General features: G+C 41.4%; 1 protein-coding gene across 3 annotated transcripts; it reads left to right on the top strand.

Annotated features, from left to right (window-relative positions):
- Positions 1 to 2: 2 nt before the first annotated feature.
- On the top strand, positions 3 to 27,699 carry LOC134441629 (protein CC2D2B-like). 3 transcript variants are annotated; one of them, XM_063192019.1, is made up of 34 exons: positions 3 to 142; positions 4,821 to 4,889; positions 4,976 to 5,034; positions 5,122 to 5,211; positions 5,355 to 5,472; positions 5,587 to 5,723; positions 6,114 to 6,242; positions 7,031 to 7,240; positions 7,455 to 7,543; positions 7,725 to 7,865; positions 8,096 to 8,192; positions 8,806 to 9,011; positions 9,524 to 9,701; positions 10,227 to 10,359; positions 10,686 to 10,827; positions 11,582 to 11,684; positions 12,228 to 12,431; positions 12,714 to 12,803; positions 13,118 to 13,212; positions 13,556 to 13,714; positions 15,775 to 15,859; positions 16,222 to 16,325; positions 17,878 to 17,974; positions 18,444 to 18,542; positions 20,282 to 20,437; positions 20,548 to 20,574; positions 21,025 to 21,243; positions 22,231 to 22,326; positions 22,992 to 23,108; positions 23,962 to 24,096; positions 24,769 to 24,882; positions 25,073 to 25,131; positions 25,385 to 25,571; positions 27,015 to 27,699. In XM_063192019.1, exons 2-34 carry the CDS (start codon positions 4,883 to 4,885, stop codon positions 27,252 to 27,254), a joined length of 4,122 nt encoding a protein of 1,373 aa, XP_063048089.1. In that variant the 5' UTR covers positions 3 to 142; positions 4,821 to 4,882; the 3' UTR covers positions 27,255 to 27,699. The 3 variants fall into 3 exon arrangements, with proteins under 3 accessions (XP_063048089.1, XP_063048090.1, XP_063048088.1); XM_063192020.1 differs by having other exon boundaries at positions 4,792 to 4,889; XM_063192018.1 differs by lacking the exons at positions 3 to 142; positions 4,821 to 4,889 and having other exon boundaries at positions 4,906 to 5,034.
- The last annotated feature ends 39 nt before the right edge of the window (positions 27,700 to 27,738 follow it).

Here is a 27,738-nt window from a genome sequence, read left to right as displayed (position 1 = left end):
AAGAAGCGTTGTAGGCGACGTGCTGTGGTGGCATGTGTTGACTTCAGACAAATATATTATGGTCAGCGAGCGCGGATCTGCATTATATTACACTGTTTCAGTGACCTGAGCAGAAGCAATTCATAAATCTGTTGGATTCTAGGTCAGTAGTTTGAACAAGCTTAAACACTTTTTTCCACAGTTTTCAAACTGCCATGACGAAGATAGGCTAGCTGTCACAGCATTCATTTTAATTTCACGTGCATACACGAGATGATAACATAATTAGCAGCATAGACAAAAACAACAATATTAACACACACTCTTTCTAGAGGCCATTTAGAGTTTAGAACAGTTGAACTCATCCTTAGTTAAAACTGAACAACATTGTTACATTGACGCTGTTACTGTTAGCACTAGCAAATGAGTGAGTTTATCGACATTGGAGTTCACCATAGTCCGGGAGCCGTGGGGTTGGACCCAGATTTTTTTGATAAATAAAGGTTATTTTTTTGCTTTATCTGATAGATTTTAGGTAAGTCTTCAAGATTTCAGAGGGTGCCCGGTGATATCCCTTGAGCATTTCCAGATTTTGAGCCTTTATTGTCCCATAAATGCAAATTATGACAAAAAAACAAAGACACGTAATTTTACTGTGAATGATGTTACAAAATGTACCAAATTGCTTATATTACCTGAAAAATATTCACATTGGACTGCCTTAACACTGTCCTTATTGAAACAAACCCAATATGGGGTAATAATTAACCCTTTCATAACAACAATCCCACAAATAAGGCGAGACACTGGTGAATCGGGTTTTTTTTTTTAACTTGCAGATATCAATATGAAACTTTACCAGATGATTACTCATATGACTTGGAGAAGAAAATGTATGACAAGTTTTCTATATTTTATGTTTAAATATGCTAATTAGTAAGGCTGTAACGATACACCCAACCCACGATTCGGTTTGTATCACGATATATGACCCACGGTTCGATATGCCCCACGATTTTATTTTATTTTTAAAGGAAAAAAAGAAGAAAATAAATTATAGGCCTATATAGGCTATATATATGATTTATTTTTGCATTTAGGCCTACCTGCCTACATTAATTTTGTAGGTGTACCTAAATGATGCTGCAGATATACCACTGCAACCTGTTCCCCAGGTGTTGACATCAAAGCACAATAAGGGATATTAGTTCACCAAGGAAAAGTAGGCTTCTTATTAATAGGCTTAAATCATATGATGCTGAGATGCTGACCGTGTGTGAGGGAGACAGAGACGGAGAGAGAAGGGTCAGGGTTCCAGTAGGTAGCCTATTAGTCTAACAACTGTCTCACATTATCAAACATTATCCAATTAATATCCAAACATTAACTGAAACAACACTGGTCATATTTCGTCAGGAAACATGTTGTGTAAAGTTACTTACAAAAATGCAACACTTAATTTTGATGTTTAATATTTTTTAAACTTTTTTGATCGTGCAGCAGCGCGCGCACGCTTATACAAACAAAACTCGAAACTCAGTTAGCCTATGTTCTCACTATGCAACAGGCACGTTGTCCTTTGTTTGGTTTTGTGATTTGACATTTTGTCAAGAGCGGGAATGGATGCAGGCTGAAATGGAGCATGTTTTCGCTAGGCAGGCGGTCAATGCGGGGAAGAATAACGCTGCCTATTAATATCCACATCGACCTCAACGTTCGCCCGACTTCAGACACTTCCCTGATAGAGCGTCGCGTGGTTTATGAATTTGGGCAGGCGGAGCATCTCGCTCTCTCGCTCTCTTTCTCTCTCTCTGCTCAACGTCTATCTCCACTCAACAGCATCGGCGCATGCATGAATCTTAACACCTTCACACGTTTGATAAAGCCTTCTTGGGTCTGTTGTTCATTTCTGTGCTTTACCTTCCGACGTTTCCAAGTGTTTCGTCTCGCGGAGGTTGCTCAGGCAATTGATAATAACAAATGCACGTGCTGGTTGGACGGAACATTTTATAAGAGAGGGATGAATGGAAGTGTTACTCGCACATGTGCGCCCCTTTTCTACTTGTCTTTTTTAAGCGCATATGCAAACATTTGCCTTTATGCTGCTGTTTTCTAGACTGAGGGGTAACAACAGAGATTTTGTTAGGGAAGAACTTTGGTAACAACTTTTAAAGGGCGCATCGCGATTCTGCGAGGCAGTTTCGCGATAGGGGTTCGTGGGTCTGCGTACCGCGATACCTCGGTTCGATGCAATATCGTTACAGCCTTACTAATTAGGCTATTATCTAATTAAATATGCACTAATTTGCATATATTTTGATGCAACGGATCTGACCACCTGAAAATGCCAGCTTCAAAATTCCTTTTTTATTTTCTTAATATCGTACATACAAGAATATTTACTGTGGTTAATTGTGGCTATCTCCTTTTGTTATCCAGGTACAGAGAAAATACTGCTAATAACCTTAGAAAATGCTATTTCTGCCTATTTTTATGCATATCATATCAACAAATACCTCAGTAAAAACATTCACAACATTGCTTAGAATAGGACTGTAAAGTATGGAACGGATTGTGCATCCTGCATGACATCACATCATGACAACATACATGACAACATCGCATATAGCCTACAGGTAGCCTACCACAAATAGCCAACATAAAAGACCCCCCATAAAAAAAAAAAAAAAAACAGAGTGTGGGGGTAACTGGTGAGCAGTTGTTGGCTGCTCTAAAGAAATTAAATAAATCCAGTGTATCCAGACTGGTATTGAATGATCACTTAAAATCCATAAAGCCATCAAATAAGATCTGTACATGCATTGCGCGCACGCGCACACACACACACGTACGCTCAGTATGAGCCTGATATTGTGTTCTGATTGCATTGAAGACTGAGGTGGATCAGTGGACATTTTGTATTCTGTAGCGTCTGACTGCAGATGGGGCAGTCGACGAGCCTATTTACTCGTTAATGAAAGCACTCATCTACATCATAACATTACATTGCTTTGACAATGCAGAGATTTTTAAGTAACCGATTAAGACTTGGAGCAACAACACTGCATAATTTCAAGTAGGAGTAGTAGTCTATGTAGCCTACATAGTCATAATGCTTGACACCCCCCCCCCACCCCTCATAATATAGTCTTAATATATTCATAGTGATAATCATCAAGTAATAATGTAAGTAATAATAAATTAAGTAAATCGAGCAATGAGATCCCCTCCCCACAATTCAAGGGTAATTCCAGTGCTGTTGATATTTTTAAGAACAGATTTCAAAACTGTCCATATACATGTAAATGTCTTACAGCACTGACTCTGCATCTATGGATAGGTTTCTTTTTTAGGCAGCCAACTATTTACAGGTAATTCAGATGATGAGTTGATTGGAAGTGGTGGAGCAGAACTTTGAATTGCTAACAGGGGATCATATATCCCTATATATTTCCATCAATAAAATATAAATCAATGAATATATGGGTAGATGACAGTTAGGCAGAAAAAAACGAACAAAACATTGTTCATGAGGGGAAAAAGTATATGTCTACATAGTGCAGCAATTAATCTTTCAAAAAATCCAAGTGGTCACAATGTTGGTCTATTAATTGATTATTTATTGACGTTGATAAAGCAATTTCCTGAAAATATGTCCATTAAATTATGTCCATTAAATAATATAGAAATGGCTTGATGGAGTTTTATGAACATTGTTACACTCTTCATATGTATTGCTTTTTAAGTCTTAATTTAATGAGAAATAACCATTTAAGTATTTTTTTCCCATTCACGTCATCTACCCATATATATACCTTTAGGTAATTTTGTGGATTTGCGTTTTTATCTCTTTCCATGTTAATATGACCACCATTGAAATTATGTACTTTGTGAGCAAACAAGTAATCAGTAAGAAATAATTATTAAACTTTATTTAATATTTTATTATTAAATAATCACACTGTGTATTTTGTGTTACAACAGCACAGGAGGAGTAAATAGCAATTTATGGAATGTGATGAAAGATATTTAGGTTGTTGAAATTCTGTGTTGAATTAGTAATCCTTTCTGTGTATGTCTGCGCTGACACCACCAAAATTCGCCTTAATGTTACACATTTCTGCTTGAAAAACAGCTAGTTATGTAATTGTCTAATATGTATTGGTACTTTTGTACAAGGGAACTTTGTCAACTTTGATGTGGTAGGCCTACCACCCTGAATGTTCTATGGTTAATCTGCAGTTATGAAGCGGTCAAACGTGGGCTATGGCTGCAGCGAAACCAACATGAAAGGGTTAATATCTGAAATCGGCATATCACCCACTCTTATCTAAGTGTAAGTGTCGGGCAACAACAAACAGCAAAACCAAACAGCCCACTATGAGGTATAAAGCCAGTTTTGACAAAATGTTGGCCAATGTGTCTCAGACTTGGAAAATCAGGCCTTGTGGGTGAGAGCCCCGCCCCCAAACATGCATGACCCCACCCCCACTGATGTCCATACCTCACCACCTGTTCTTATGCACATCCTTCCATGTAAACAAACACAAAAATAAGTATGGTATAGGGTATTTGGTCAGCATAACATGAATGGGGGCAGAAAACTGTTGTAATATGGCTACAGTACATCCAGCATAAAATGCTCAATATCTGGAAATGCTCAAGGGATATCACCGGGCACCCTCTGCAATCTTAATAGGTACACCTTGGGCAACCACAAACTGCAAAGAAAAAAACTTTATCAGACGAAGCTGGGTTCGGCTGATATTTGGCTTTTGGCTGCTGGACTACCAACACTTTGTGTGTTTTTAGGCTTCTCATATAGCCTTCTATCTTCCTAGGCTGACCTTGAAGAAACTATAGGCCTATCAGATGACCCAAGTGACTATGGTAAAGGAAAACCATGGCAGGTGATTATTTCCCCAGCCCTGTCAATCTCTCTATTTGTTTTTAAATTGAATGGCCAGAACACATTTCAACCTTACCAACCTTACAGAATCAAAGAGCTCTGTGGAGAGGACCAGAGAGTGTAGTGCAGTAGGAAACAACACTGAGGTGAGGTTATATGCATATGTGTCGTTAACACTGAAATTCTGAAAGTGATGTTACACTGACAGCACTCTACCCATTGCATTTTTACAGAAAAATTCAGAGGCTGCGGCATACCTGTTCTTTTGCCACACATTTGAAGAGCAGAAAAGTGATCACTTAGCAGAGAGTACCTCATCCAAGGTATGACAATGAGCCGACATAAAATGCAGGCTTATAATCTTACTTGACAGTTAAGCTTATCAGTGATACAATGACAGTGTAGTAAATTTCAGGTTTTCAAAAACTCAGGTATCGCAATATTGTATTTTATCTCATCTGTGCAGACTGACTCGGATTGCATCATCAACATTGATGATGACAGCAAGGATCCTTTGGTTGAAGGACAAATTGTCCATGTTCAGGAGGATCCAAGTCTTCTCTATGTGCCACAGGATACAGAAGGTGTTGTGATAGCCAGAACCGCTTGAGATGACTTGATGTGATAACTTATTAAATTGTAACATCAGTAAAGGTGTCTCCAGCTAATAGTATTGGGCCTTTTCTTTCTTCTGGCAGCAAATTCAGAAGAGATTCTCCCGGACGGGTTAAGGCCCCGTTTATTGGAAGAAGAAGGGCTGTATGTGGGTGAGAGGCTTCAAATAGTGAAGAAAATGTATGATAAGATGTCTCATCGACTCCTTGATGAATATGAGGTATGGTAACAAAAATGTATGTACTTTGGCATACTATGCAACTTGTGCAACTTGTCTATCAAATCAATACTTTACACAAGTAAACCCTTATTATATAATGTTGCCGCATGTGGTATGTATTAGAGTTTATATAGCATGAAGCATATTGAGAATTAATCCTGTGTTATCCAATAGGCCACAATCAGCATCAGTGGAAAAAGATTAAACTAAGTCTTGCAAATATTGTTTGTGTATATTGTGTGTGTGTGTGTGTGTGTGTGTGTGTGTGTGTGTGTGTGTGTGTGTGTGTGTGTGTGTGTGTGTGTGTGTGTGTGTGTGTGTGTGTGTGTGTGTTACTGTGCAGCCTTTTATTTATTTTGATTAGTAAATATTTGCTCTTTTTATGACTAGGGACAGCGCTGGTTTGGAAAGGATGGGTGCATGGATACAGTGCCCAACCCTCTGAAGAACTACTGGCAAGCTATAATAGATTCTCCATTTCCCAGTACCTCTGATGATTTGACCACTGCATATATTAAAGTAAGTGTTTCATGTGTCAGTGACATTTTGTTAGTAGCAGACGTCAAGTGGTACGACCACAGTTAAAGCCCATAAATCAATTACATAGTAATTGGTAATTAATGTACATTCAATGAGTATGCTTCTTAGACAATTCAGTAAAAACAAAATAAATCATTTAATTCGTTTAAAAGTGGTATTATCTGTGGTTGCACCACCCTGACGTCTGTTACTACAAGAAAGTCATTGACTCTCATACCTGTGCACATTACTCTTTTCATAAAGCCAGCGCCATGGCTTATAGGGATTTCAGAGCACACAAAGTGCACACAATGAAATTCAACCTCTGCGTTCTGTGATTTCCCTGAACTTATTCCTGTGTGTGTGTGTGTGTGTGTGTGTGTGTGTGTGTGTGTGTGTGTGTGTGTGTGTGTGTGTGTGTGTGTGTGTGTGTGTGTGTGAGTGAGAGGGAGCTTGGGTGAACTGATGAAGTTTCCTATACTCAAATTTTTTGCTATATATTTACTGCATTGTGCAATATGATGTAGTAGGTCTTTGTGTATTTGTATCAGGCTATGTGTATGTTTTGTATTTGTGCATCTATGTAAGCTGTCTGACACCTTAATTTCCCTTAAGTACTCTACTCTACTCTACTCTACTAATGTTCTTTGCTGAACTCTGCTAGTTGGCATCCGTTACATCTGTCTCAGTGTTTCTTTGATTATAATCTCATAATCTAGGCTCAAGGTCAGTTCTTCAGGTTGCATATGTTCAGCACTCGACATGTGCCCCTATGTCACCCCCTTTAGCCTGTGGGGGTCAGTGGAAGTGGTGGAGGACGGTCAGAGACGAAGCCCGCTGCAGGACCCTGGCAGCTGGACCTGAATTTGAAAGGGCTCCAGTTCACACAACACCCGCTCTTCGCCAAGGAACATGTGCTGGCCAACAGGCTTCAGCGGTTGTGTGAAAACTACACAAGCGGAGGCGGCACAGACAAGGCCACTCTTCTTCAGGAGAAGGTGCTTCTGCCTCAGCTGCTGCTTGCACACATTCAGTTACATTACAAACTGTAAACTGGTGAGGGTTTTTTTAGCGATGACGTGCATGTTTTGCAAATCAGCCCTCTGTAAGCTATGCATGACCAGTTTTGTACATTCTTGTGGTTTTATATTTATGTCATGGTTTATGAAATCATTCATCACCAATGGCAATGATGTGTGGTTTCTTTGACAGCTCAGGGCATTGAGGAACTCAAAAATGCAAATGAGTAATCATGGTCCAAGATCCCTCTCAGGTTCTAAAGCCATAACCAAACAGATAAGGTGAACTATGCTTTTTTGCAAAGCAGCTGACGAATGTACTATGAATTGTTTAAGTGCTTAGTCGTCGTTTTAAATATATGTATTATATTTTCATGTTTTCATAAAAAATATTATCACCTATCAACAATCATTATCAAATATTATAATTATTATTAAGGTTATGATTTATCATTTTGCTCAGGGAGACTCAGAGGATGCTGAACCATATAATGGAGGACAATGCAGCAGAACTGAAGAAGATCATCTCTACGTGGCAGTGTCTGAAAGCCCTTAGAGCTCAGAACGGCCACATCAGCACTTCTGCTAAACTGCATTTCCAAAAGTATGTCTCCCACTTAGACTTGCTTAAAAGACCCGAGCTGAGAGGGAACACTTAACTTCCTGATCCGTGAAGGGCAGCATGCAAATAATACCACTGCCTCTACTGCTGCTGGTGATGGTGATGGGGTGATGGGGCTGCTGGCATTGTCAGCGTGGGACTATCATATTCTATCTTAATGTTGATCTCAGTTTTGCATAATAATTGGGCTTCATTTGCATGTTTATTGGCAGAGTGGCGCTGAAAGAAGAGAATGGATCATCCGTCCACTATGATGGATCAGATGCTGATAGTGAGACAGAGAACAACAGGGATGAGGAGGGCGCTAATGTAAGCCTGCCTCATGGGCTTTACAAACAATATTATAATTTATAATAAGGGGCTTTAGAAACAAATACTGTAATAAAATATAATATAGGAATGAAATTGCTCGATGCCTTTTCATAACACCTAAGGTACACACAGGGAAAAAAGAAACGTCATGCACGACATGGTTATTATTCTATCTCAAATTAAGTACTTCCACACCTCCACTTCCCTTTTTGAGTGTAAAAGGACATTCACACCAACAACCACAGGAACATGATGTTCACTGTTGTAGAAGTGCTCGAATAGTGCACTTGTAAGTTGTGGATATAGGTTTAGCAACACCCACTTCTTGCACTCAGTGACTGCAGTCTGGGCTGGGCTATATTATGTAAACACTTGACTGTTATCAATGAGTAATTTGGTCAAACTGTCTTTATGAACTGTTTTGAAAGATGTTAAGTTTAATAGATAGCTTTAGATAGATAGTTTATTACAGATTGTGTAATATTATGAGTTTTGTACTTGACTCGAAAATGTCTTGAAAGTTGATGTCTTGATGTTAATGCTCAGATATTGATTCATCGTTTTTGTCAAGTACCCCATCATTAATAAATATTTTTCAAATGTTCAACAGGGATCTACATTTTTGAATGATGACTCAATCTTTAATACGCACAGTGTGGCCGACTGGTTACAAGATGTTCTCAACACACACTCTCAGAGGGAGAAAGCAGTAGATGCGCCCCATCTTACAACTCTGCCGGCTAAAAGGAGCCATATCCCCTTCATTCCTGTCCTTACTATGAATCAGCCCATCTCACCTGACTTGAGTTGTGACGGGTAAGACAGATATTTCAATTGCACAACTATAGGAGCCTCTATTTTAACTATTCTCAAGTAGTCAGCAGTATTCAAACCATTTGTATGTCAGAGCACATACAGATCATTCCTGTGTCTCTATTCCCCAAGTTTCCTGGATATTGTAACTAGATAAGCGAACTGCTCTAACCCTACTCTGGTATGCTACAGTAACCAATGGTAGGGCCCTATATGACTATACACATGCCGCTGACAGCTTTGGTTGGGCACAACAGCATGGTCATCTGATTGGGCCTCCTACACTGTTGAAGACAAAATTATTAGCCTTGTCAGCAGCCTTGTGAAATTCGACATTACTGTTATGATTTTGCTGTTAAAAAACTTTTTCAAGTTTTACTGTTAAAAAACACGTGCATTATGGAGACAACAGCAATTATGGAGACAATCTGTTCTCCCTAACTTATTTGTTTTGTTTCATTATTGCATTTCTTACATACATACAGTCATATATTTCTTTTTATTTTCTATTGCAGGATAGAGCAGTGTAGAAGAGCAGCGTTGCGTGAGCTCTCCATCTCTGTAAAAATATTTTACAATGGAAAACTGGTCTCAGCTACGCCAAAGTCCCCACTGGACCTTAATTTCAGAGTTCATATTGAGGAAACATTTAGTATGCAAGTGACAAACCGGCCAGAGAGTCTAATGCTGGAGGTACAGTGTGTTATTGTGTGCATGTGTAGCGTTTGGAATAATAGAGATATATTTAATTTTGAAGCGTAATACAGGGTGTATCATACAATGTATACACATTTTGAATGACTGTATATTCTATGAAAATCCATGTTATTTTCAACGTGTATATAGAAAGTAAAGACATAATTGTGTTATTTTGTTACCATATGCCCATAAACGAACATCCACACTGATCCAGACACTGCTGACAATGCAAATAACACACAATTCTCTTGGCATTTCTGTGCATTTACTTGCAATTGCTGCCATCAATTGAGCGACTCTTGCAGGTTTCACAGCATAGACTGTAGATGTCAATTTGAGAACAGGCAGTGTTACAAAACAATAAAATGATTTCTGTAAATTCTATTAGACTTTGAATATTAACGAAAGGTTTACAATGATTGTTTAAAGTGTTTATAGTACATTTTTGGGATGCCCTATATGATTATATTACATGTCGACATGTGGTCGTTATCAATGCTTCCATTGCTCCTGTTTAAGGTCTATGAACATGAGAAGTTCAGAAACACTCTTCTTGCCGAGGTTTACCTACCCATCCCACACAGAAATGTATTATCATCTAGTGCAGTAGTGGAGACGTTGCAGTTTGGCAGTGAGCGAAGAGCTGGAAGCAGTGAGTGAGGCTGATATAACCAACACGTACAATTTTAAATTGAGTGCATCAGTTCAGACATCTGCATTTAATGTATACAGGACACCTTTTCCAGACAATAAATACATGTTTGCTGTAGTTAGGGTGTTTACGGAAGGTTGTATTACACCCACCTCTAGAAACAATGAGAGGAGTTTATATGTATTGTAATTGCTGATATGTTATAACTTGCTTCACTGTGGTGTCACTTCACATGTAAATGTGTGAATTACCCTGGCAATTGACAGCCCATGCAATGAGGTCATGCGGCGCCAACTGAGTCTGATGCATTTATCTTCCCGATGTAGGCCTCCTAGTAAGTGCTGGTGACAGGAGCCTGTGGATGGGGACCACTGCTAAGCTCTGCTACATGCTGTCATGGGCAGTGGATGAGTGGGGCTTCCCTAAGGCACCCCCCACAGAGCCTGCAGTCCCACCGCCATTTGGAGAGTGAGCATATGTGTGATTATGTCATCGCCCTGCCCCCTCAACACCCCCCCCCCCACACACACACACACACACCACCCCACCGCGCCACCCCCCTGCGCGTTGACACGTCAGTGTTTCCTTGTCTGACCCTGTGTTAGCAGCTACATATACAGTGGCAGTAAGCATTTCATCTCTAGCTGATTTTGTTGGTTTGCCTACTAATAAAGACATGATCCATCTATATATTTTATGGTAGGTATCTAACATGAGTAGACAGAATATCAAAAAGAAAATCCAGAAAATAACTTCTATAAAAATAACAAAAATAACAAATATATTTTAATCGATTTACGTGTATTTCATTGAGGGAAATAAATATTTAATCCCTTGCCGAATGCCGACACCATTTAGTTCTGGTCCCATAGGCACTTCCACTTGGCTAGATGGGTCAAATACTTATTTCCCTCAAAGGTCACCTTGCGTAATGAGGGTTTTTGGCAGTGAGGAGACTGAAGCACGCTGATCAGTCGCACAGTCTTACTTGATTTATGCATGCATTACCAGAGATGTCCGACGTAAAAGTAGGAAGAAAAACACCTGCCACTGGATCAGTGTACCTGTGTTACGATCAGCTGATACTGCACTGATTGGACATTTATCCGTAATACCTAAGTGTCACCTGCATTTTTATTATTAATGATACATTCGAATGTGAGATGAACTTAATCATCAATGTTCAGTATTGTGTCTTACTTTACTTTTTTGATCACTTTAGCTCGGTGGCTGCTCGATTAAACAGGCAGCAGTTTGAATGGCTGATGAAGTTGCAGTTTGACCCCAATGATCCTGCAAACTCTCGCCTTCATGAGCTCATCAGGGTTCGTAAACATGATTTGACATTAGGCTAGATGTATGACGTTCATTATTTCTAACAGTTAAATCAATTCTTAAAGTTTCCTTTGTTTCAGACAACTTTTATCTCTTACCTGACATGTTTTGACGGTGAGACTTCATCAGAGGGTCACATGGATGTGACGTGCTTTAAAACATCTGATGTTCGACCACCTGGACCACCATCCTGAGGCCATAACTCTAACAACAAAAGGTGTGACCAACCTGTGAATATTGACAGTAAGGTCACACCTCCACAACATCAGCTGTGTTAAAGCACGCCAGGCCACACATCAACATTCATGTGAGACTCTGGTGAAGACGGAAGTCTCACCGTTAGAACATGTCAGTTAAAAGATGCAACTTTTACATGTCTGAAACAAAGGTAACTTTAAGAATTGAACAGTAGGCTATGTTTGGAGGTACTACATTGACGGCCATTCTATTTGCCTGATTCAAACAGAATGTATGACCTTCTCCTTGACCTCTTTAACCTTGAGCATTTAACCTTGACCTTTTTACTTCACTAGGAGTTGCAAAAAATGGAAAAGGAGAACTCAGGTGGATATTTTCGCCTGGAGGAGCCACACGACAGCTTTGCCACAGATGAGCAGCTGGACAGGGTTTGGCGTTTTCAACTGCTGCGTTTGAGGGAAAGTGTGAATACCCCTGAGGCCCTACGTACACGTCCCATCCCCCTCCACGAAAGAAACATCACAAAAGTGATGTTGGAGGTTAGCGTCATCTGATAAACCTAGATAGTTTTTATACTTGGGGGCGGGTTATAAAATATATTTAGAGTTTGGGAGTACCTGATGTATTTATAATGCAATATAATATATAATGTAATGCAGTTCAATGTAAAATGTAACAATTTCCTTCATGGCATGGATGTTGAGGGCTTCAACATGGTTTTAAAGAGTGTGCTGTTTTTGACAGGTAGTCAGTGTTACTGAGATTACCCTTATGCTGCGAAATGTATTAGGCCTATTTCTGACTTCACTGTCATGTCGTAGGAGTACACGGCAGGTCAGGTCGAGCTGCCACCTAGAAGGAGAGATGACTTCACAGGAGACAGGATGTGGGTCATACAGTATCTTCAGCAGGTTAGGAAGAGAGACTGGAATGGCCACAGAAAAGGAATGAAACAGATGTTTTAGCAGATGTAATGTCATGCACCCCTTGCCCATCAGTCCACACCAACTGTCAGCTTTTTAGTGCTCGGGTGCATATGTTGTAGAAATGGAGTCAAGTTTTATTTCAAATTCCAAATGTGTCTTTCTGCAATATTCATGTCAGGGTGTGTCTCAAACTACTTGCAATGGATTGAAGATGTAAAAAGCCTGTTGTGTTTTTCCACTGTTACTTTAATTGAACTGGACTCTAAATGGCAATTGTGTATCTTATTGTTTTCCCTCAGCTGATCAGTGACATTGAGAAAAACATGCAGCTCATGGAGAAAAAATACAAGCTGTCTGACATTGTCTGGGAACACCACGATGCTGGTGAACCATTGTGAGTTTAAGCCACCCTGTATAAACCTCTCTGAGGCTCTCTCTGTAGCACACATCTGAAACACCATTCCATTTTCATGTCTTTAAATTGCCAACGAATAAACATATTAAATATTGCCGTGTTAATTCATCACACAAGAGTTAATTCAACATCTTCTGGTTTGTATTTGGTCCCAGAATACTCTCTGACTGTTGAATTAACATGGTATTTTTTACTACGTATTTTAAGCCTGCTCTTAGTCGCATCCAGTGCAGTGGGTGCTGCCATGGCTTCCTGTGCACCATTCATTCTGTTCTTGCATCTCTTCTCCAACTCTCTGTCCAACCACCGCCCGACCTCGCAGCCGGATCAACTGGGACATGTTCCGGAGACCACGGCAGCTGAAGCCTAGACGTCAGGCTGTGGAGCGCGTGTCTCCCGGCCAACTGCCCCACACTGACCCAGTGGTCCGTGTCAACATTCAGAGTGCCATGCACTTGCCTGTTCGCCAGCAGTCACAGAGGTATGGCTGGTATCGTCTGCCAATAGCAATACTCAATGGACTCCATGTTGTAGTCAGAGAATTTGTATAGACAGATACCTTTCAGTGAATCAATGTAATAAAAAAGATCATGTATTTAATTGTACTACATTAAATTGATTATTTGTAAAGAAATATTACAAGCCTTTTTTGATTATAGTTCAACTAATGCTGTCCACCACAGTAATGTTATTACCGTATTGGCCCGAATATAAGACGTGGTTTTTGTTATAAAAATAGTACTCTACAAAGGGGGGTCGTCTTATTTCCGCGCGCTAGAGAAAAAAGTAAAAATAAAAAAAAAATCCACTTAACCTGAATGCGGCCATTAGTCTATGCTTCACAACAATGCCACAAAACTCAATAATGGATGGGTTAAGAGATTGTTTTGTCCATATCAAATTTGCAGATGCTTGCTTCGTTACGACTGTTTTACTCTATCAACTGTCAATGTCAACGCGATGCGGACGACAGTGCAAGGGGAAAAACACAAGTCAATCGCGGCTCGTTACTCTGCTTTTATTTGTGTCTGGTTTTACAGTCTCATCAGGAAAGCTTTGGTCGTTCTCTCTGGTCAGCCGACAACACCACTAGAAATAAAGAAATGAAGGGTGATTTGACGAACAACCTGTAGGCTAAGTTTTGGATGCTGTCATCAGCCAATCAATGGTCATCTGTGTGTGCGCGAGAAAGCGGCGCCTTTGACAAGCGGTGCCTTTGACGATATGCCTCGCAACAATGCAGCGACACAGAATAATGGTTAGGGCAAGAGATTGTCTTGTTCATATAAAATCACTAGGAGTTTTGCCCTTGGTACGAAATGAATATCAATCGGACTTCTAATGTCAACGTGGTTCTGATAGGCAGCGCATCGGTTTCAAGTGCAATGCGTCAATCTGCCTTTGGTCACGTTCGGTTTCTACAGTCCAACGGAAAACTTTGGAACGGCGATTTGGCGAGACGGCTGCTGGTTAGATATTGCTGTCAACTAAGCATTTTGCAAAATATGTGCATTGCACAATAGATTGCCTATCTCTACTGGTTGCCTGGCTGGCGCAGACTAATGCTCTGAGTGTAGGCTATGTTGCGTCGCACTTTAAACAGGCGGGCCCAGGCGGCTGTAGCCTGTAGGTGCCTATTGGCGCTTGACAGGTGAAGTGAGTAAAGAAAGGAAAAAGATATGAGTAGACATCTGTGGTCTTATATCATGGAAATTTCATGAAGATTATATTGTGAAATTTGTTCTTTGTAAAAAGCCTCAGATTTTCTAACAAATTAAAAACTGCATTTTGAGAAAAGTTTCCAATGTGAAACAAAGTTAAGTCTTAAGTTTCCCCAAAACATGAGCCTGAAAATGGGGGGTCGTCTTATAATCAGGATCGTCTTATATTCAGGCTAATACGGTATATTTTAACCAAATGGAAATGGCCATGTCTTACCACGCGAATAGGCCAGGCGCGATGCGATTCAAGCGACAGAGTGCAGCAGCAAGCGATACGAGCGATTGAGGAGACTAGAGTATGTCCGTACAGGCAGAAGGCAAAGCATTCAAGCATTCCCATTGGCTGTGGTCACTGACCTCTATACAGTCATTGGCTGTCGCGGCTTGTCGCCGAGCCGCGTCATAGAAAGTTGAAAAGATTTCAACTTCAAACTGTCGCGCTCGGCGTGCGAATCGCTCTAGTCTCCAGAATCGCTTTTGTCGCGCGACTCAATACAAAGTCAATTACTTCCGTCGCTCGCCTCGCTCAGATCGCCGCTGGTGTGTTTCTGCGGTAAATCTGCTCCCTAAGACTCTTGGCAATGTCATAGCACTGTTATTACCATGTAGGTAACCTTTTCAGTACACAGTAAGTGGGATCACCGGCAATCCCATCTGCATGAAGGGGCTACTTCATTGAGATGCACTTATGTTATGTTATGTACTTTATTTATACCTTTTTTATATTTTTATATTTATTTATCACATTTTATACATTTCGTTTTGTCAAAAGATGACTTGAAAGTCTGAAGCTTTTCTCTTTCTTTGCTTTTTCTTTCAGGGATATGGAGAACCGTGGAGCTTATTGTGACATGTCCAGTGGCACATCCAGCCTTACTCGCTCGACATACAGAAGCAGCCCCAAGGTGTGTGTAGCCTCACTTGTAGATAGCCTTGCTGCATATTTTGTTCCTCTTGAACGTGTTAAAAAAAGATGCTGCGAAGAGATGAAAAGAGCAAAGAGAAATGATGCTGTTTTTGAAGTCTCTTGATTGCCATGGCTACACAGCAGCCCACAGCTCGAAAGAGATGCAGTTTCTATGGTGACTCTTTTCATTTAAATTTTAAATGCGAGGGACAATGTCCTCAGCTTAGTTGTTTTTCTCTTTTTTGTTTTGCTCGTTCTGCTTTGTTCTGCGGCTATTACAAAAGTAACTCTATATCAAAAAGTTGTTTTTAACTTGTAGTGTTAATGGAGACACTTTGATGGTTTTTATGGTCATTCCAGCTCCAGCCTTTTGTTGAGGTGACCTTTCAGGGGGCAACCTTCCAGACCCGAGAGGCAGAGGGGCCTGACCCAATCTGGAGAGAGGAATTTACTTTCCTATTTTGGTATGACTATCTACGTAATGACATCTGCTCCATTTACAAGCTGTTACTTCTGTTTAAGGCTGGACTGGTAATCTGGCATGCAGGGCATTTTGCCTGTGGACCAACCGTCCTCAGTGACCGTTACGGTTGTTTTTTTTGTTTGTTTGTTTCAATTGTTTCTGTTCAGTTGAGATGGGGCAGCCTATTGGTCCATCTTTAATATAGACAGTGGACTGAGCTAATCATATTATCGTAGAAAAAGCAGAGGGCTGTGTAAGGAGCTGGTCTAATCAAAAAATGCCCGGGCTGTTTTTCTGTCCCAGTGCAGCCCTGACTGAGTAACAATAGCTATGTACACCGCATTTCACATTGTTACGCAAATGACATTTTTCGCTGTTTCCCGAAATAATCAATAGAAATAACAGTCGTCATAATTTTCAAGTCATCAGCCATTAGAGTACAATTAAAACGTTTTTGAACGAACCTTCCAATGATAACGGTATTTTTTTAAAAATAATAAAGCACTTACAATGCCCAAAAGCGCTCTGTTCCAAATTATTACGCAAAACAGTTTTGTAGTGTTGTTATCCAAATTTCTTTCTGTTTTTTCCCCATTTACCTCAAAACAGTTGGCATTTGGTACCTTCTAAATTACATTTCAATGTTCAAAACTTGGTTATAAGCTGTAACTGGAATGCTGCATTTAACATTGAAGTCAATGGCAGGGCATTGCATGGGAGTTATGGAAGCCCAGATATCCTTGATGCTTTGCTCTCAGCTGTTTCTGTTTGTTTGGTCTAGTGACCCACACTTCACTCTTCAATATACCCGTAGATTTCCATGCCACGTTTAGGTGCTTTGGTGGTATCGACATTCTAACTCACATAACATCTAACTCACATAACATCCCATTCATTTTCAATGGGGTTTTTTGTCTGGTGAGTTAGAATGTCGATACCACCAAAGCAGAACCATTGTGACCGAGATCACCTTCCGTGAAAGAGGGCGAGGCTAGACTCTTGGTATTGGATGAACACATCATCCTGGAAGGAACTTCTTCTTCTAAGTTTTAGTCTAGCCTTCAGATAAGACGCCGCTGACCCCAAAGTACCTTTGTAAGCAAGGATGAAGTTGAGTGAATACTAGACACAAATACTAGTTGCGATAACCAAGTTGGTGAAGACCATGGCTGGCATCTGAAGTTGGATGGCGTATTGGGTCAAACTTGAGTTACTGTAATTTCTAGACTGTAAGACGCACCCAAATATATTACACTATACTGCACTCACTACATTTAACAAGGAAAAAAGAATGTAGGCCGCACCTCTGTATAAGCCGCAGGTGTCTGCTTTGTAGCATGGGATACTTACACAAGATTAGCTCCAAAACTAACTCACATCAGGTTGTACTTGTCACATGTAATAATCCTAATGTTAGCCGCATTATACTTTACTGTAATATAAACTTTATAAATCAAAGCTGAAGAAAAAAGTAGCGGCTTATAAGCCAGAAATTACGGGTGAATATTTCTGCCCTGATTCAGCTACTCATGTGTTGTCTCTTGCTGTTGCAGCTCCCCAGGTGGTGACTACAGTCATGCAGGTCTTGCCAAGAATCAGGATGACATCATCATTGACGTCTTTGATGTGGTTTCTTTTCAACTGACAGAGGTGTGCCATGTCTATTGACTATGAGAAGAACAATGCTTTGTGAAAAAAAAACAAATGTTTTCCAAAGTTCAGCTTTTGTTTCTGCCAAACATCTGCTATGTCATGTTCTGTTGGTGAATACTGTTGAAAGTATGAATGTAGGAAATAGGAAAATACAAAATATACTCCTGTGTTTAACTCTGTCTTCTGGGTTGGCCCACACTCTCCCATGAAGCCAATGTGCAGTGACTATATTAGCACAGAAAATGAGCCACGTTGTTACACTGATAAGTGTTGTAGTAACAGTGACTGTGGTTCATGGAAGATGGGATTGATTCACAATTCAAGAGATGCTATGCCAATTGACAGTCTTCAACTTTAAAAAAGTGAAATAAATAATGCTGTGATATAACTGGGCTTCGTAGGGTTGCATACATTCCTTGCAGGAAAATATCAGGTAGACTCTCATCTAGTGTCTTTTCAATGACAGAGAGACACACTGAGGGGATGTGGAGCTCACACCTACTTTGGGAAGCAATGGCTAGGCTCTGTCACCGTACCTTTCAGGGCCCTTCTTCAACAACACAAGGTACAGCACTTTGACAACTTCAGCACCTTCACGCAGAGCCTAAATGATAAGGCTGTGGTTGGTTAGTGGTTAAATGATCTTAATCTGTAACTAAAGGCTCTTGGTAACATCATAGCAATGTCGTTGACGGTCAGTTAATGTAGTTCATGTAGTTGACGGTCAGTTAACGGGCGCATCACTGACAATCGCATCCCATCTGCACTGAAAGGGTTCTTTTGCCTTCGGTCAGCTCCAGCAGCTGTTGAAGACATTACACTCAGCTGACACAGGGTATTGGTTACAGTCCCTGGAGCAATGTGGCGTTAGGTGCCTCGCTCAAAGGCACTTTAGCCATGGATGGTGGTATTAAGGGAGAGGTGAGGGTGGGATTTGAACTTGCAACCTTCTGATCTTAAGCCCAACTCCCTGACCATTGGGTCATGGCTGCCCCTGCCTGTTGAGGTTGCATAGATAAGGCTTCTTAGAGAGGCAGGTGTCTGCATCAGCATTCAAGGCTACAGTAAGCCAAGGCCAAGACTATAGTAAGACTAACATTTCTAAATTGCTGCTCTAATTTGACAAATATTGCATAATGGAGACGAAGTACAAAATGTCCTCTCCCAGTGCACGAGTCAGCACTAAACGTGTGTGTGTGCGTGTGTGTGCGTGTATGCATCATCATTCATGCTGAAAGTTCAGTGTGACTCACATGCGTGGCCCACCTCTCCTCCTTCTCTCTCTCCCACCACTGGGCTTTCAACTGCATAAGTGCCTAGAACACAGTGTGTGTGTCCGTGTGTCTGCCTGTTTCTTTGTTTGTGCGTGTGTGGGTGTGATGTTCCAATGCCGTACGCGCTGCATATAAAAACAAGCCCCCAACACTTTGCTCCCGATCTTAGTGCCTCACTGCTCATGCAGCTGATGAGAACATTTACGTCAGCACCAGCACGACTGTGACTCTGTCTGTCATGTATAATATTTTTGCCTAATGTGTAAACACTGCACAAACCATCAAACATCTCACACGCTCTTGCCTAGTTCATTAAAGTGTTTACATCAAGTAGAAAAAATACATACACATTTCCATAACCTTGCATTATACATAATGATGTTCTGCTTAAATAAAACACACTACTTGTCTTGCTTGGATGTTATAACTTTTTGAAGGATCCATATATATGATGATTTGGGCATTTGCTCGGATTCATGTTAAATAACACATACAGTATTTATTCTATGTCTTGTAGTTAGCATAGTACACATAACATTGTATGTCACCCATGTATTTAATTGAGGATGAATATTGTGAACATACCTGGCCTAGGTGCAGGACAAAGTTGGATTGAGCGAGAGGTCCGCACACTTGAAATTCTTTCCTTTGCTTTGTTTTATTCCATGGCAGAATAAGAGATATATACGGTAATGACAGAACTGCACACCGGTGAGGTCCCATTATTCCATTTTTTATTCTCATGACGTATCAGGGCACCACGGCCCTTCCTCAGTCTGAGGAAATGCTGTGTTGCCACGAAACATCATAAGAATAAAAAATGGAGTAAATAGGACCTCACCGGTGTGCAGTTCTGTCATTACCGAATATGTACTTCACGTTTTGAACCTGCACCCGACAAAAAAGAAACTAGATGTGCGTGAAATTAGACTTTGAGAATAAGAGATAAAGGAATAAGGACTATTATACAGTATATATACAGTATGTGACGAGTTTAAGAAAATACATGTCTTATTCTCTTCATTGTCAGCTGGAGTGCAGTGTCCAGATCAGGATTCCCCATGCACTGCTGGGCTACATGTGGGCTAGCGACCAGGTGGATGAACACCAAGACCAAGCCAGCTTCCTCCGAGTCCTCATCGCTCTCGAGCCGCCCATCTCCTCTAAAGACGAACCCTCAGCCTTAGTTACCATGCTGCTCTTTTTTTTCAATTTTCATTGTTTATATTTATGTTTATGGTCATGTTTGTGTGGATGTTGAGTGTTGCTAAAATGCTGTCCTGCCATATTTCACAGGAGATCACACAGAGGTCCACGTGGATGGTGAGTGCTAATGTTAGCATTGACATTGTATGGCATTGTTTATTGTGTGACTGTTAGCGTTGGCATTGTTTACCCACATGCTCATGCATCTCTGATAGACTACTACTCACACCCCCAGCCCAACACCCCAGAGGAATGAAATGTAGAAGGCAGGTTTACTCCTCCAGTTATTAACTTTTAGTTACTGTCAGGAAAGGAGAAAGAAAAGAAGATCAAGGCACTCTTTGTTCCAAAGAGCAGCCAAACATTTTTAATGGATCGAGAATGCCATCTTTTTGCTTTGTTTTGTTTTCCTCACTTTTAACTACTTGATGACTTAACTACTCCTTATGAATGCCTTTTGAGATTGAGTGTGCTCAACAACAGATAAGTGAGTGAAGCCTTCATGTGTGCGACACCAAGTTGTTTCATTAATTTAATTAAGAATAAATACTTAACAATGTGTTCCAGATCCCAGCAGATGAGAGCAAGGACACCGTGCAGTTGGCGTGTGAGTTTGACAGGAAGTGCAGGCCTGCTGGTGGACACAAAAGACTCGTCAGCTTCGTACTGAACAGCAAGGGAGAGCTGGCGCTGGCTACCAGGTTTTTCAGACCCCTGCTTGCTCCACCTGGGATCCTTCATCGAGACGGGGATGAGCAGTTTGACAATGAGAAGCTTACTTTATTGGTAATGAAAGGAGAAAACTAACAATTATACTGATGTTGAGGAGCAGGAGTGGGAGCAAAGTATATGGTCAGCTCCAGGCCTGACTTGCGTAGTCCCGTGCCAGTGGCGGAGCAATTGCACAGAGCCCCAGGGCAAGACACTGATAGGGCCCGTCATACAGCCTGCCAAGGTTGCAATATAGGGCCCCCACCACCAATAAGGGAGCGCCCTGGGCCCTTGGGGATTTCCCTGCTCGCCCCCCATAGCAGATGAAGGTGGCACAATGGACAGTTATACCATCTTGTGCTTTGTTGTATTAATCTAATATTCCAAAACATAGATACCGGTAGTATGCACAAATCCAGGGCATAAATACAATATGTGTGTTAATATCATGTTTTGTTATACTACCTACCATATAAAAGAATGTTTTGCTTTCAAAGTATGTAATTGTGGTGGGTAATAGATGTGTCTTATAAGTAGTAGTAGTAGACAGAATGATTAACCATGGATTTGACAAATGAGCTGCATAACAAGTCATGGCATGAGATTTTTGCTGACATTAGAAGATAGAGTCGAAAAGGCCTTTTGCAGCGTAGAAGGATCCTGCATGCTGAATTCCAGTTAGCAATGGCTTCAGCAGACTCCAGTAATACAGCTCAAATACACTGCCCAGAAATAATAACTGGTCCTCGCCAGGCTAATGTATGATACAGACCTGCTGGAAATGCAGCAGTCCCTCTGCTCTCTGCACACTTGCATGGCCTTGTTGTAACTACTCAAATGGGGTTTCAATAACACCACCACTATACTGTATATTTAATCCATGATAAATGCACTTGGTTGTAGAAGGGTAGCAGCTATTGTATATTTGCCGCCAAATAAATGTTCTGGTCTTCTCTTTTCTTTTCTTTTCTTCTCTTCTCTTCTCTTCTCTTCTCTTCTCTTCTCTTCTCTTCTCTTCTCTTCTCTTCTCTTCTCTTCTCTTCTCTTCTGTTCTCTTCTCAGCACCAGAGGAGATTAGCAGCCTTTGTGTCTCTGATTCCCGTGTTGCCAAGCACATCTGAGGTTGGAGACTACGGGGAGATGTGGTTTACATCAGAGGTACTGCCACTGCATGACACACATTATTTGTTCCTACTACTGTCAGTGGCCTTTCATGGTATTAGGGTGCCCTAGGCAAGGAGGGACTTGGGGCCCCCCTTTTTTCTATTCACTCTATCGGGGATGGGGCCCCTCCACAGATTTTGATAGCAGTATCTTTGTACTTTTCGGTCATTGAATTTAGGAAAGTTTTTCTTCACACACAAAGTGTTCATTCCTGTCATTTTAAAACAAGTATATACCCGGTCATTACCAGGGCCCCCCTTTCAGCTGGGGGGGCAATTGCCTAGATTGCTTACCTGGTTGTGACAGGCCTGACCATTGTGGTCATGTCATGTTTGTACGGAGCATGGAAAGCGTAATATTGGTGAACATTTTTTGTTAGTCTCAATTTTTGACTTTGTCTGTTCCCTTAGTTGCAACCATTCTTATTTCTGTAGGTTTAAAACAACCCTTTTTGTGTTCTATATGTCTATAGATAGGTTTACAAGCTGGAAATCTTTCACTCTTGTGTGGTGAACGTCTTGTGTTGACAAGTGATATTCACATCACAGTAAACTTTGTGGAATGGGTTGTTCTCAATGCTGTTGAGTTTTATGTGGCCATTCCTTCGATTCATGTCTTGCGGTGAATAATCTTTATGTGTGTGACTGGAAACCTTACAGCAATGCCTGGATCTGGGGATTGGAAACAGCACTAGCCTCGCGGTCCTGCTCTGCAACCTCTTTCTACATATGGAAGACATGAAGGCATGGGTTGTTCTGGGCTCCTCTGTCACAGAGGTATAGCAAAAAAATAAGCATTATTTATCATAACGCTTTTCACTGAAGATGTGATAACACTTGGGGGTGCTGTGGCACAGCGCGCTAAGCCCCCCACATTTCCCGCTCCCACCCCGTCTCTCTGTCACACTCACTTCCTGTCACCATCTCAGACTGTCCTATCAAATAAAGGCATAAAAGCCCCTACAAATATATTTTAAAAAAGAAGAAGAAGAAGATGTGATAATACTCAAATATCATATTACGGCTCTTTCACTTTGGGGTCGCAGGCCAATTTGTCCGTGCTGCTCAGTCCAGAAAGTTTAGAAAACATGAAAACGGATTATTCCTTCCACACCAAAGAGTTGTGTCTGCGTTGCAATTTGGAAATAGAACTTGCGACTATTATACTGAGAGTAGGATCCCAATGAAAACACTGTTGTGTATGAGTGGAATAGGACATGTGTACCGGCACTCAGACTGTCAGTTTGGAAGGACATCTGAACACACACTCAAGACTCCCATGCACACGCACGCACCTTACCTCCTTGTTCACACTGGTGTCTGTGAATGTGGTGTGTTACATCTTGATTGTAGTATAACATTTTGTGGTTCTGAATGCAGTGCAGTTCAGGTCAAAGTAGATTGAAGCCCCCACTGAGCTACACAGGTGCTCTCCTTAGCTTCCTTCAATGGTTTGAATGTACCTGAAGACCTCTGATTCAGTCTTGATCTTTTAAAGATTATTTAAAATGAACTACTTTGTGTGTGTGTGTGTGTGTGTGTGTGTGTGTGTGTGTGTGTGTGTGTGTGTGTGTGTGTGTGTGTGTGTGTGTGTGTGTGTGTGTGTGTGTGTGTGTGTGTGTTTTTGCAGGATAGAACGGCATTTGTGTATTCCTCTCACCCATATTCTAAAGAACTGCTCTGGAATCCAAAAGATGGACGGCACTACTCTGTGCCTCTCAGCCACCCAATCACAAAAGTGGACTACCTGGTCAACTGGCAAAATGTACAAGAATGTATTTCATATATCTTCAAATGTGATGGCTTGTGGTGATTGTTGTGGTGATTGAACATGGTCCTGTCATAATAAAAGCCCAAAAACAAAAACCTAAAAAATAGAAAATGGATAAATGATTAAGACATGTATAATTAAGAGATGTGATTAGTCAGTATATAATTTTACTGTGTAGTAGGGCCTACAGATTTCCCTCATTGCCTGCCCTTCGAGTTGAGAATTGGCCGTTTCAAAAGCACATTCTTTAGCTGAAAAGTACTACTGTCCTTTGCAACCCACAGTCAACATTTACAATAGAGAAAAAAAGACACCATTGCTTATCTTGGCTCTCAAGCCATTGGTTTGCAACTCTGTGGTTTTGGCATTGCCCCTCTGTTACCAGAGATAATGGGCCTGTTTGAAATCGGCTAGCTGGCTTAAAGAAACACATTTTGGACTTACAATGGTGAGATCTTTGCAAACGTTGCGGCTGCGCTGACTGACCCCTGCGGTATGTTGAAATTGGGGCGAGCCACAAAACAGAATTACAAATATGACTTTTTTTTTTTTTTTTTTACCTCAGATTGCATTGATTGAAGTCACAAGTCACATGTTAACCAGATCATTTCTGAACAAGGGAGATCCTAATCTAACATCTCTGTGGTTTGGTGTGTTGTGCTGTAGGTGTGGTTTTACAAGAGCAGAGTGAGTCCTGTACCACTGACATTTCAGCTGTCGAATGCTTCTGACTGGATCCACTTGTTCCCGGAAAGTTCCCAACCTGTCTCTGGACAGAAGGTTAGTCTCACCTGCTTTTGTGATTACCTGTGAAACAGTGATCCCAAGTGGCCAAATGGGGAACTGCATGCAATCAGCCGCCTTATTTTATTTTTTTTGGATCTGTAAATTGATCCTGCAGTCTGCAAATGTACCGGTACATTGCTATTTTAAGTAACTGTATATACTATATATTTCTTTTGCTTGGAAGGCCTTTGCAACACAGTATCGCCTGCCTGAACCTGATCTGGTTGATGATCTACAAAGCAGGTAGGTTAAATTACCGTAGTGTCTTGGAGAAGTGTGTGTGTGTGTGTGTGTGTGTGTGTGTGTGTGTGTGTACATGTGTGTCTGTGTCTGTGTGTGTTATAAAGACAGTAACAGAGACTACAAGAAACAAAAAGTCAGTGATGTAGTGTGTGTGCGCGTGCATGTGTCTCTCTGTCTATCTGTCTGTCTGCCTGTCTGTGTGTGTAGAGTTGTGCCTTATATACACGGACCTGGTGTGTGTTTGATTAAAAAGCTTAGGGAAGCAGCTAATGCGCAGTGTGATGGAGTGGCGGAGCCCCCACCCCACCCGCTGGAACAGGAAGTGTCCCATGATCCTCCACAGGATCCTGCCCCAGCTGGATGCCCAGCAGGACCTCGCCACACCACACTACATGCAGGAGGTGGCGCACATGGTGGCCGCACAGATGCCTGGCTACAAGGTGAGGCCTGGGAGCGTGTCATATTTTGCTGTACAAAAGCTGCATTCTCGACTGCAATTTTAGTTTTTTTGTGTGAGTGGGCTAGTGTGCTTATCCAGTCGCTCGCACCCGAAGACTTTTTTTAAAACAGTTTGGAGGTTAAGTGCACTTCCTTTAAAAAAAAATATGCCATTGTAGAACATGCAGAACATTAGATGCCGTGTTCAACCTTTTCACATGGCCCAAACGTGGGCGCCACTGTCTTAGTCTGGTATCCTGTTTTTCATAAATAATGTTTAACAACCAACTACAGGTTAATGTGTGCATCGCTTTGTCAGCGACTGATGGCGACTTGATCCAACTTGAGCCATTTATTCCAATACAAAGGAGTAGTCAATGTGGCATCTGCTACCTATGTTCGTAATACAGAAAACAGCCATACTGTACACTCATTGGCCGCTTTATTAGGTGCACCTTGCTAGCATCTGAATGGACCCTTGTTTTCCTTCAGAACTGCCTTAACTACCTGCAACAATACTCGGGTAGGCTTTCTGACATTGCAACAATACTGAATTGGTACTAAGGGGCCCAAAGTGTGCCAAGAAATTATGCCCCACACAAATACACCACCTGCCTGAACTGTTGGTACACAACACATGATGGAGTCATGTTTTCATTTTGTTGATGCCAAATTTTGACCCTACTATTCCTCTTGTCACAGCAGGAATTGACACTCAGTAGACCAGGCAATGTTTTCCAATCTTCCGTTGTCCAATTTTTGTGTGCCTGTGTGAATAGGCTCAGTTCCCTGTTCGTAGCCGACAGGCGTGGCACCTGTTGTGGTCTCCTGCTGCTGTATCCCATCTGATTCAAGGTTCGACGTGCCCTGCATCCAGATGTGTTCTGAGCTAGCTTGATTTTAACGAGCGGTTATTTGAGTCACTGTTAACTTTTTATTAGCTCAAACCAGTCTGGCCATTCTCCTCTGACACAAATAGGACATTTTAGCCCTTGGAACTGCTGCACACTGGACATTTTCTCTTTTTTGGACTGTTCTCTGTTAATCCTCAAGATGGTTGATATATTTGCAGTTTCTAAAATAGTCAAACCAGCCCGTCTGGCACCATCACCATGCCACACTGAAAGTCCCTTATGTCACCCTTTTCCCCCCCATTGTACCCCCATACTCAGTTTGAACTGCAGCAGGTCGTCTTGACTTGGGGTTCTTTACATGATCTTAACTCCCGTCCTCCCTTGTGCTTACGGCATCAGTGACGACAGAAGTTTAAATTCAATATCTCGCAAAAGTGCAATTCAAATGCCATTTTCTCAATTGCAATCAGGATTATGGATGAATTTGCAGGTAATGCTGTATTTTCAACCAGACTATTAGACCACCACCACCACCACCAAAAAAAACCACCACTGCACACATCGACAATGGTTCTTGTACTGTATTTCCAGGTGACAGGCATGGCCTTTCGCATGGGTTTCTCTGGAGTGGATGCGGTCGTGGAACAAGTTCGACACACCCAGATCCACAGCACCGAGATCCCTGGGACAGAGTTTGCCCTGGCTGTCTACATCCGCCCCTATCCAAATAATGTTTTGGCTGTCTGGGTATTCCTCACAGCATTGGTGAAGGACCAGAAAGGCCCATTCTACCTGCCGCCATGTCACAATGAACACAAGGAACACCAGTAATGCAGAGACATGAGTGGAGCTCAGAGAGGCAAGATCAGAATTCTCTCTTGGCTGAAGCCCGCAGGCCAGATCCGGCCCGGGCATGGCATGGCAAACATTTGGCCCGCCATGAGGTTGGAACAAACGAGAACATGTGTGTGTTAGTGTGTGCGATCTGTGGCCATACGGTCAGGCCATTTATTTGGCCCTCAGCCTGATTTGCACTACATAATTTGGCCCCTGGCGAAAAATAATTGGAGACCACTGCCCTAGATGATGAAACAGATGCCTTCGAAGTAATCTAATGAGAAAATGTTAATGCATTATTTTGCATGTCACCATTTACAAATACTGTTAGTCATTGTTACTTATAGTTGAAATTGAATCAAACTGGTGATAACACTTGCAACTGTTTAAATTCCTTGGCAATATACACCTTCTGAATGCAATAAATGACATTTGAGGATCTTCACGTTATCTTTTTTTAACTTGATGACTGAAAAGT

This window comes from Engraulis encrasicolus, chromosome 24 (assembly GCF_034702125.1).
Source record: "Engraulis encrasicolus isolate BLACKSEA-1 chromosome 24, IST_EnEncr_1.0, whole genome shotgun sequence".
In the NCBI taxonomy this organism is placed as follows: domain Eukaryota; kingdom Metazoa; phylum Chordata; class Actinopteri; order Clupeiformes; family Engraulidae; genus Engraulis; species Engraulis encrasicolus.
The sequence above is the reverse complement of the archived record's forward strand: the minus strand, read 5'-3'. Positions and strand labels throughout refer to the sequence as shown.

Bases quoted from the DNA above. Each gene is read 5' to 3' on its own strand.
- LOC134441629 (XM_063192018.1), top strand. From the start codon at position 4,939: ATGGCCAGAACACATTTCAACCTTACCAACCTTACAGAATCAAAGAGC. The intron at 17,975-18,443 runs GTGTGCCATGTC...TTTCAATGACAG, and splicing joins TTTCTTTTCAACTGACAGAG to AGAGACACACTGAGGGGATG. The intron at 22,327-22,991 runs GTACTGCCACTG...GAAACCTTACAG, and splicing joins AGATGTGGTTTACATCAGAG to CAATGCCTGGATCTGGGGAT.